The 10474-nt window shown below is 48.9% G+C and overlaps 6 protein-coding genes and 1 pseudogene across 7 annotated transcripts; all 7 read left to right on the top strand.

Annotated features, from left to right (window-relative positions):
• Positions 1-633: 633 nt before the first annotated feature.
• Positions 634-1490, top strand: BBBOND_0006390 (hypothetical protein, conserved; the record flags this gene model as incomplete). The annotated part of the gene is made up of 6 exons (XM_012915464.1): positions 634-714; positions 874-909; positions 948-988; positions 1025-1064; positions 1097-1120; positions 1173-1490. 6 exons carry the CDS (start codon positions 634-636, stop codon positions 1488-1490), a joined length of 540 nt encoding a protein of 179 aa, XP_012770918.1.
• A 48-nt stretch (positions 1491-1538) lies between these two features.
• Positions 1539-1745, top strand: BBBOND_0006380 (hypothetical protein, conserved; the record flags this gene model as incomplete). The annotated part of the gene is made up of 1 exon (XM_012915463.1): positions 1539-1745. One exon carries the CDS (start codon positions 1539-1541, stop codon positions 1743-1745), a length of 207 nt encoding a protein of 68 aa, XP_012770917.1.
• A 57-nt stretch (positions 1746-1802) lies between these two features.
• Positions 1803-2033, top strand: BBBOND_0006370 (hypothetical protein, conserved; the record flags this gene model as incomplete). The annotated part of the gene is made up of 1 exon (XM_012915462.1): positions 1803-2033. One exon carries the CDS (start codon positions 1803-1805, stop codon positions 2031-2033), a length of 231 nt encoding a protein of 76 aa, XP_012770916.1.
• A 40-nt stretch (positions 2034-2073) lies between these two features.
• On the top strand, positions 2074-2343 carry BBBOND_0006360 (hypothetical protein, conserved; the record flags this gene model as incomplete). The annotated part of the gene is made up of 1 exon (XM_012915461.1): positions 2074-2343. The coding sequence occupies one exon, from the start codon at positions 2074-2076 to the stop codon at positions 2341-2343; it is 270 nt and encodes an 89-aa protein (XP_012770915.1).
• Positions 2344-2360: 17 nt separating this feature from the next.
• BBBOND_0006350 (hypothetical protein, conserved) lies at positions 2361-2606 on the top strand (the record flags this gene model as incomplete). Its single annotated transcript, XM_012915460.1, has 1 exon — positions 2361-2606. The coding sequence occupies one exon, from the start codon at positions 2361-2363 to the stop codon at positions 2604-2606; it is 246 nt and encodes an 81-aa protein (XP_012770914.1).
• A 69-nt stretch (positions 2607-2675) lies between these two features.
• Positions 2676-2942, top strand: BBBOND_0006340 (hypothetical protein, conserved; the record flags this gene model as incomplete). The annotated part of the gene is made up of 1 exon (XM_012915459.1): positions 2676-2942. The coding sequence occupies one exon, from the start codon at positions 2676-2678 to the stop codon at positions 2940-2942; it is 267 nt and encodes an 88-aa protein (XP_012770913.1).
• A 1788-nt stretch (positions 2943-4730) lies between these two features.
• Positions 4731-9398, top strand: BBBOND_0006330 (annotated as a pseudogene). Its single transcript is given in 3 exon segments — positions 4731-4772; positions 4871-8304; positions 8309-9398. Coding segments are annotated over 3 exon segments (4566 nt in total).
• The last annotated feature ends 1076 nt before the right edge of the window (positions 9399-10474 follow it).

Genomic DNA, 10474 nt, shown 5'->3' with positions numbered 1-10474 from the left:
GTGCTAAGCTGGCACCCAGGCAACGTGCTAGGCTAGCACCCAGGCAAAGTGCTAAGCTAGCAACCAGGCAAAGTGCTAAGCTAGCACCCAGGCTAAGTGCTAACCCAGCAACCAGGCAACGTGATAAGCTAGCAACCAGGCAAAGTGCTAAGGTAGCTATCAGGCAAAGTGCTGAGCTAGCACGCAGACTAAGTGCTTAGCTAGCACACAGGCAAAGTGCTGAGCTGGCGGCTGCACCGTAATTTGGTGGGTGTTGTAGCACGTTGAGTTACGCGATGACTGTTAGAGGCGTCCGCGTTGCCCATTGAGTCAGTGTCGAGTGAGGCTGGGTGATAGGTTGCTGGCGTAGGCGGCCGTGAGGGCCGCGGCGGGTGACCCAAGTCGTGTGTTGCGAGTCACTGGCAGGGTGGCGTAATCCGCGTTGGCCCGGTTAAGTAGCATTTATAGGCGGCAATGTAGCGATTGTTAATATCACATTTAGGCACGTAGCCGACACGCTCCGCCAGTATGGCGCCGATACCGCGGCTCGTAGCACGGTGCTGCTGCACTGTGGGAGTTGAGCGCACGGGTCGCTGCAATTTTTATGGCGTTGCGAATTGTCATTTATTTAGAGTGACAGTTGCTGCTGTTCACATGCGTCGCGTCAGCCGCAGCTGTGGTATCCTGGGCAGCGTGGGTGTCGGTGGCCTGGGCTGGGGGGACACAGCGGTGAGGGTACGTGTTGATGAGGTGACTGGTAGCGGCAGTGGTAGTGTTGCAGTTGGTGAGTGCGTTGCTAGGTGATTGGTATGTTCGCAGGTTGAGGGGAGTGGGAGCGGCAGTGGTAGTGTTGCAGTTGGTGAGTGCGTTGCTAGGTGATTGACATGTTTGCAGGTTGAGGGGACTGGGCGCGGCAGTGGTAGTGTTGTGGTTGGTGAGTGCTGCTTATGTGATTGACATGTTTGCAGGTTGAGGGGACTGGGCGCGGCAGTGGTACGCGTTGCAGTTGGTGAGTGCGTTGGTTATGTGATTGATATGTTCGCAGGTTGAGGGGAGTGGGCGCGGCAGTGGTAGTGTTGCAGTTGGTGAGTGCTGCGTGAGTGATTGATGTTTGCAGGTTGAGGGGCTGGGCGCGGCAGTGGTACGTGTTGTCGTTGGTGAGTGCTTAGCTTGAGTGCTTGATATGTTCGCAGGTTGAGGGGATTGGGAGGGAAACAGGAAGATGGGGAGGTCGTACATTAGAGGTCATCCGTGTGGTGAGTGTGATTATGGATGTCGAACGTATGAAGTTTGTTACTGCTGTCCCTGGTGTTGTAAAATATGTACAAATGGCTGGGGTTGCAATGGCTGTTGGTATTATTTCCAAAAACGCAAAGATAGCAGAAATCGAAATTACCAGTGCGATGAGAAAAGGACATGTAATAAGTGTCACAAAGAGACATGTGAATGTCGATGCTGTCTTGAGAAACGTCCACGTGAAGAAGTTGCCGCCTCTGGTGTTCATTCCTTAAGCAGTGCAGAGCATACCGCTTTTTCTCCTTTTGTAGGCTCTGAGTCCGATGAAAACATTTCTCCACTTCCCCCCCCTTCCCCCCAAGTTATCGCCGCCGTCATCGTTGCCATCATCGTCGCCATCATCCTGCTCGACCTGTGCATCTTCCGCTTCCCGGTGGGCCGCAACATCCGCGATTTCCTCGTCCGCAAGATACCCTTCTGCATCGCGTTCTACAGCTGATCTCCGCAATTTGTTAGTGCAAACATCGTAATCCAAATTCCACTGATCACCCAACTGCCAACTGACGTCAAATGTTCTAGACAGAGTAATGATTGAATTGATGAACAATCACATGAGCAGTGAAGTGACCATCCCCCCCTCCCTACTCCGCCATCGCCGCCGTCATCGTTGCCATCATCGTCGCCATCATCCTGCTCGACCTGTGCATCTTCCGCTTCCCGGTGGGCCGCAACATCCGCGATTTCCTCGTCCGCAAGATACCCTTCTGCATCGCGTTCTACAGCTGATCTCCGCAATTTGGTTGGCGCAAATTTCTTAATCCTTATTCCACAGATCACATAACTGCCAACTGACATCTAATGTTGTGGACCATAATGATCGCGTTGATGATCAATAACAGGAGCAGTGAAGTGACTGCTTCCTCCCTCTCTACTCCGCCATCGCCGCCGTCATCGTTGCCATCATCGTCGCCATCATCCTGCTCGACCTGTGCATCTTCCGCTTCCCGGTGGGCCGCAACATCCGCGATTTCCTCGTCCGCAAGATACCCTTCTGCATCGCGTTCTACAGCTGATCTCCGCAATTTGGTTGGCGCAAATTTCTTAATCCTTATTCCACAGATCACATAACTGCCAACTGACATCTAATGTTGTGGACCATAATGATCGCGTTGATGATCAATAACAGGAGCAGTGAAGTGACTGCTTCCTCCCTCCCTACTCCGCCATCGCCGCCGTCATCGTTGCCATCATCGTCGCCATCATCCTGCTCGACCTGTGCATCTTCCGCTTCCCGGTGGGCCACAGAATCCGCGATTTCCTCGTCCGCAAGATACCCTTCTGCATCGCGTTCTACAGCTGATCTCCGCAATTTGTTAGTGCAAACATCGTAATCCAAATTCCACTGATCACCCAACTGCCAACTGACGTCAAATGTTCTAGACAGAGTAATGATTGAATTGATGAACAATCACATGAGCAGTGAAGTGACCATCCCCCCCTCCCTACTCCGCCATCGCCGCCGTCATCGTTGCCATCATCGTCGCCATCATCCTGCTCGACCTGTGCATCTTCCGCTTCCCGGTGGGCCACAGAATCCGCGATTTCCTCGTCCGCAAGATACCCTTCTGCATCGCGTTCTACAGCTGAGCTCAACAATCTGTAAGCGCATAACTTCTTCATCCAAATCCCACCGATCACCTAACTGGCAACTACATCTAATGTGCTAGACAGAGTAATGATTGCGTTGATGACCAGGCACATGAGCAGTGAGGTGACCAAGCATCTGGCCGATGTGCTGACCAACGTGGTGACCAACGTGGTGACCAATGCCATGACTAACGTGGTGACCAAGCACCTGACCAAGATGCTGCCCAAAGTGTTGACCAGAGTGCTGACCAATGTGTTGACCAATGCCATGACCAAAGTGTTGACCAATGTGCTGCCCAAAGTGGTGACCAATGCCATGACCAGAGTGGTGACCAATGTGCTGACCAATGTGTTGACCAATGTGCTGACCAATGTGCTGACCAAGGTGCTGACCAAGGTGCTGACCAAGGTGCTGACCAAAGTGGTGACCAATGTGGTGACCTAACCCCTGACCAAGTGTATGGTCACGGCAGCGATGACATGGTCACGGCAGCGATGACATGGTCACTGCAGCGATGACATGGTTACGGCAGCGATGACACGGTCACGGCAGCGATCACATGGTCACGGCAGCGATCACATGGTCACGGCAGCGATGTCATGGTCACGGCAGCGATCACATGGTCACGGCAGCGATGACATGGTCACGGCAGCGATGACATGGTCACGGCAGCGATGACATGGTCACGGCAGCGATGACATGGTTACGGCAGCGATGTCATGGTCACGGCAGCGATGACAGTTGATGGTTACGGCAGCGATGACAGTTGATGGTTACGGCAGCGATGACATGGTCACGGCAGCGATGACATGGTCACGGCAGCGATGACATGGTTACAGCAGCGATGACATGGTTACGGCAGCGATGACATGGTTACGGCAGCGATGACAGTGGTGACATAAGTGGTGATTATTACCCACTCTACATCGCCCCTTTATCCACTCCACATCGCCCCTTTACCCACTCCACATCGCTCCTTAACCCACTCTGCATCGCGCCTTTACCCACTCTACATCGCCCCTTTACCCACTCTACATCGCCCCTTTACCCACTCTACATCGCTCCCTAACCCACTCTACATCGCTCCTCTATCCACTCTACATCGCCCCTTTATCCACTCTACATCGCCCCTTAACCCACTCTACATCGCCCCTTACCCACTCTACATCGCTCCCTTATCCACTCTACATCGCTCCTCTATCCACTCTACATCGCCCCTTAACCCACTCTACATCGCTCCTTAACCCACTCTACATCGCTCCCTAACCCACTCCACATCGCCCCTTAGTCCACTCCACATCGCCCCTTTACCCACTCTACATCGCTCCCTAACCCACTCCACATCGCTCCTTTAACCACTCTACATCGCCCCTTTGTCCACTCTACATCGCTCCCTAACCCACTCCACATCGCCCCTTAACCCACTCCACATCGCTCCCTAACCCACTCCACATCGCTCCTTTGTCCACTCTACATCGCCCCTTAACCCACTCCACATCGCCCCTTAATCCACTCTACATCGCCCCTTTACCCACCCTACATCGCCCCTTAACCCACTCCACATCGCTCCTCTATCCACTCTACATCGCTCCCTAATCCACCTTACATCGCCCCTTTATCCACTCTACATCGCCCCTTAACCCACTCTACATCGCTCCCTAACCCACTCTACATCGCTTCTTTACCCACTCTACATCGCTCCTTTATCCACTCTACATCGCTCCTTAACCCACTCTACATCGCTCCTTAATCCACTCCACATCCCTCGAATTACCTCGCAATAATACCGCTATGACCTCTTTAAACCATCCTAATAACTTGTGCCTCGTCACCCTTCACTTCCCTTCTTCCACCTCTTGCCACTGCCATGTGCCATCATGTTCACCCTATCTCCAAATATCTCGAATCAGTTCGTCTTATTAACGCTATGACCTCTTTAAACCATTATAATAACTTGCTGATACTGACCATTCTCTTACTGACGATGCTACTAAGAAAGCCTTGCAGGACATTGACTCCAAGTTGTCTCAGCTTGAAAAACTTAAAGAGAGTCTTGAAGGATTGACTAAAAATGACAATTGCCAAAATCTTTTAGAGAATCTTTGTTCTGGCCTCGAAACTTTCCTCGGCTTCAACTCTGAGTCAAAAGGCTACACTGGCCAGGGGATTGTGTACTCTGACTTGGATAGGCTTTGTGATGCAGTGATGGGATTTTTGTATCAGGTGCTTAGGGATGTCAGCGAGAAACAGCCTTACAGTGTGGGTAAAAATATATTAATTAACAACATTTTAACGCTTATTAACAAACATCTTTGCTCAGGTCACGAGGGCTTTAAAAGGCTTTTCACCGAGTTGCCTGCTCGCATCGCGGGGTATAACAGGGAAGTGCAGGAGGGGAATGAGAAAGTTAAACAACCAATAAAAAAGCTTGAAGGGGAGATGAAAGAGCTTAAAACTCAGGTAAGTGCTATATTAAATGATAATGCTGTTGCAGGTACTACTATGATCCTGAGGACGGGGGACGCCGATGTCGCTAAGCAAGCGGTTGATGACGTGAACCGGAAGTTAAAGGATTCAATTAAGGCGACTGTCGGATTCACCGAGACTACTAAGACTTTGCAGACTGAGATTGCTGATTTGAATTTCGACACTCGTAATAATGTTAATAATGCTATAAATGCCATGAAACGTGAATTAGACGTGCTGCAATTTTCGTGTCAGAATCAGAGTCACGATTTGGAATACAGCATTAAGAAAGTTGTTGAGAGGTGCAATGACATACATAGAAAAGTCGATGATGAGACTAGGACAAAAGTGGAGGCTCTATTAAATGATATTAGAAACAAAATGAACGCATTTCAAAGTACCATGAAAAAAGACATTTACCAACCATTGAGCGACTGGGTTAAGAACAATAAAGAGAAATTAGTAGCATCCCGCAGTTACGTCGGCGACGATATTTTGATATTCGAAGATCGTTATCCTAAGATTCATACGGCGCTTGCGGAAATAAAAAAGGTGGTTCAGCCGCTGAATGATTTGATGTCCATCGGTATCCGTATGAAAAACCAACCAGTGCTTGAAGGATTTGCCGAAGATCTAAATAATGCAGTAGAAATATTTCCTAAAGCGATAGAGACAGATCTAGACAGCTTGCGTATACAAATCACAAAATTGATGAACGAATACGTTACAAGTTTAAGTGATGGTGAAGCATATGCTGGCCTTTGTTCTGAATTCATAAATAATGTTTTAGAAAGCGTAATTAAGACGCTTGATGCGAAGGCAGCCGAGAGAGGTAATACGGTACTTAAAAAGTACGGATCTATGAAAATCAATATTGAGAAATTCATGGAAAATTCAAAAGGCGATTTACAGCGTATAGGGCAGTTAGTTCAAGGCATCAAAAACGACATTTCGAATCTTAAAACTCAATCGACCAATACGAATGTACCAGACTCAACGCTTACAAGCATCACTAAAACCTTACCCACCAACATGAGATCGCTAACTACAAGCATTAATAGGATACTCGATGTTGCCGAAGAAGTGGAAAGCAAATTAGATACGTGGTTACAGGAAGTGGAGTCATATATTTCCGCAATCGATGGACTGCGTAGCAAATGCGTCAGCGGACTGCAGTCGTATATAAACTCGGCAATCACCGACTCGAAAAACATAATCATCACAGACCTCAGGAAACGCTACGTTCGTCATACTAAACTAATGCTCACCGCGTTCGCGGACAAGGTCAGCCAGGAGTTGCAGGGGTTGCCGGGGGAGATTGAGAGGGATCTGCGCATCGGGTTCAAGGGGTTGATGAGAGTGATGGGAGGTAATAAGTACACTGTAAAACCAGACCATTCTTCATATTTTGATGATAATTTGCCCACTGAATTGTTTAACGAAATTTCCAATCTTGCCCAGCCCCTTGCTCCGTCACCTAAGGGCGCACAGCATCTTGGGAAATTCAAAGAACTCTCCACAGCATTCCACGCCTATTTCACTAATATTCATAAGTATACTGATTACCAAATCAAATCCGAAATTGCGTCGGAACCGCAGGCCCTTCAAGGCATCAATGCTACCAACCTCCAGCACCTCACCGCCGTCAACACTAAATTCAACGAATTACTCGACCACCTCAAAAATGACTCTACACCTTCTAGAACATATATATTTGATCATACATACACCAAAAAGCATGAATCCCTCTCCTCCTCCCTCCACCTCCTCCACCCCTCCCACTTCGCCAACCCCCGGCACCCGGAGCTGCTCGATGCGGTCAGAGCGGGGCTGCAGGGGTTTGTCGAGCAGATGGAGCGGGTGTATGTGAACGGGTATGATGATGGAACATTAATCAATTTTACGTTAAATCCACTTGTTAAAAATGATGCTGGTAAAAATTCTGGTCAAAACGAAAAATTAACGCCTTACGGTGAAAAGCTGTCTAAGGTCTGTTTGACTGTTGTCTCTAACTTGCACATTGCCTTTAAAGTTCTGAAGAAGTATTGTTATACGGAACAGAGATTTCAGAAAATTAACAAAAACACAGATGTTGGAATGTTCTTTTACCATCAAGGCTATGATGTCTCCGTCAAAGAGAAGCAAAAGGGGGAGTTAGATAAGAACGTTGCTGCCACAAAAATCAAAAAGCTTCTGATTAGCGACGATTACAAGCATATATACCACACAGATAAAGACACCAAACTTGCGCTTCAGATGCTGAACGAGCACCTTAACGATTACTATCAAGTCTGTCACGTCTCAACGTTTGCTGCCAAGAAGCGGCCATGTAACGTGTTCGAAATACTTTGTTGGCTGTCAGGGCTTCCATGCAGTTCCGTTTATGAAGAAGTTCTGCGTGATGCTGTGAGTGAATTATTTGAGGATCCAAATAAACAGGTCGCAGCAGATCTCGACGGGTTTGAGATAACTGTTACAGACATGAGAGATGACTTCCTCCCAGCGCATCCAAACAACATGTTATATGATGATACACGGAAAGCGGTGATGCGTTTGTGCTCAAAGTCATATGACGTTCTGACCAGAATCGTCGGTTACGGAAATGCTCATACCATGTACGCCGTCGACTACTGCGCCAATTCGCTTAACTTTCACTACCCATCCAAGGGCGAAGATTGCCTCCAGATGCTACTGGATGTCCTAAGCAGGTTGTACCCGCCACTGAGATTTTTGTATAGGCAATGTAGCATCGGTGCTCAACACTACGGGTGGGCCGATTGTGTATACGGCCAGAACGTCCCATCAGCTAAATGGCAATGTAACGAGCACCCAAAAGAACAAAGCACGAGCCAAGTAGGGTGTTTGCCACGTGCCAGGCAAATACCAACCAAATTGCCAACCAAACTCCCCTTTAATGAGCTACCTCAACGACTGCTTACCTGGCCACTTGCCTCATCATGTCAGTTCCATAGGGTGTAGAGCTGTATGTTCAACGTGCCCGAAAGCTAAGAAGGGTATGCCGTGTTTGACACCTCTCGGTTTCAGGGGGTTTTCTGGTAGTGAGAAGACGGGTAGAGCATTATGTGAGATGCTAGAAAATTTCTTCGCAAACTCATATATAACAACGCTATTTTGCTTAATGACTAAACCGCCCTCATCGCTACCCGAGCACTTCAATTTTGCCGTCTCATTAGTTAATGTGCTGAATAGTAATACGGATTCTGGTACCGATGCTATCAAAACGGCTTTTGAAATCACAACCAAACAGTTGTCCATTGACTTATATAAGGAGACAACCAAACTCACAGGTGCGCTTAGTGCCGCTTATGGCAACAGTCAGAGTAGTCATAATGCAAGTAATCATATTCCAAAATCGGCTGATATGTCGAGCCTCGCGATGAGTCAGTCATGTATGCTTGCAATCGAAGATAACGTCCACTGCGGGCCGTACCTGCAGACCCTATTCTGCGACACGTACTACTACATCGCAGCTAAACATACTAACGTGTATCTCTCATGGGCCGTTTATCTACCATGGACACTGTATGACTATCTTAAATCATTGTTTGATTCATTCAGCAGTATCTCTTGCCAAGATTGGGGATGCAGCACATGCGTCGACGGCAGCTCTTGTAAACCGGGCAAGCACGGCGATGGCTACGGCTGCAAGTGCCGATCGCTGGTGGGATGCCGCGGTGTGATGAGCATTTTATACAGTTACGGCTTCACATTTGGCGACGTCAAAAAATTGTTATCCGGTGATCAAAGAAGATACTGCCGTAACCTGTACGCGCAATTACAAAACGTACTAAAATCGCAATATTTCACCAAATTATTTGAGGAATGTGACAACTTCATTTGGACTATCAGACAACCCTTCTCCTACCTTGTCCTTACCCTCTGGCTCCTCTCTTTCCTGTACCTCATCCACATCATGGTCATCCGCCTAGACCTCCTCCACATCAAATCGCATCTACATAGTCCCTCGAGTCATAGGATTGCTGCTCAATCACTACTCGCCGCTGCACGTGTTAACAAGCTTAACAGAGTGTTTTACCTGCAGCCATAATCGTACTCACGTGTTTACTACCTACACTCACCTAGCATATCACCTACTCACCTAACTCATGAATTGTACTTTAATCTGTTGCATCACTCACTAATCGTTGTATGTGATTGTGTAGTAGTTAACTAAAGTGCTGCCCAAAGTGCTGACCAAGGTGCTGACCAAAGTGTTGACCAAAGTGCTGACCAACGTGTTGACCAATGTGTTGACCAATGCCATGACCAAAGTGGTGACCAACGTGCTGACCAAGGTGGTGACCAACGTGCTGACCAAAGTGCTGACCAACGTGTTGACCAAAGCGGTGACCAAGCACCTGACCAATGCCATGACCAAGCACCTGACCAAGTTAGCGGTCACGGCAGCGATGTCATGGTTACGGCAGCGATGTCATGGTCACGGCAGCGAGGACATGGTTACGGCAGCGATGACATGGTTACGGCAGCGATGACATGGTTACGGCAGCGATGACATGGTTACGGCAGCGATGACATGGTTACGGCAGCGGTGACATGGTCACGGCAGCGATGACATGGTTACGGCAGCGATTACATGGTCACGGCAGCGATGACATGGTCACGGCAGCGATGGAATGGTTAAGCAGCGATGACATGGTTACGGCAGCGATGACATTGTTATGGTCACGGCAGCGATGACATGGTCACGGCAGCGATGACATTGTTATGGTCACGGCAGCGATGACATGGTTACGGCAGCGATGACATTGTTATGGTCACGGCAGCGAGGACATGGTCACGGCAGCGATGACATGGTCACGGCAGCGATGACATGGTCACGGCAGCGATGACATGGACACAGTAGCGATGACATGGTCACAACAGCGATGACATGGTCACGGCAGCGATGACATGGTTAGGCAGCGATGACATGGTCACGGCAGCGATGACATGGTCACGGCAGCGATGTCATGGGCACGGCAGCGATGACATGGTCACGGCAGCGATGACATGGTTACGGCAGCGATGACATGGTCACGGCAGCGATGACATGGTGACCAAAGTGGTGATTATTATCCACTCTACATCGCTCCCTAACCCACTCTACATCGCCCCTTTACCCAC

The sequence above is a fragment of the Babesia bigemina genome, scaffold Bbigscaff_77699 (genome assembly GCF_000981445.1).
Source record: "Babesia bigemina genome assembly Bbig001, scaffold Bbigscaff_77699".
NCBI lineage: Eukaryota > Apicomplexa > Aconoidasida > Piroplasmida > Babesiidae > Babesia > Babesia bigemina.
The sequence above is the reverse complement of the archived record's forward strand: the minus strand, read 5'-3'. Positions and strand labels throughout refer to the sequence as shown.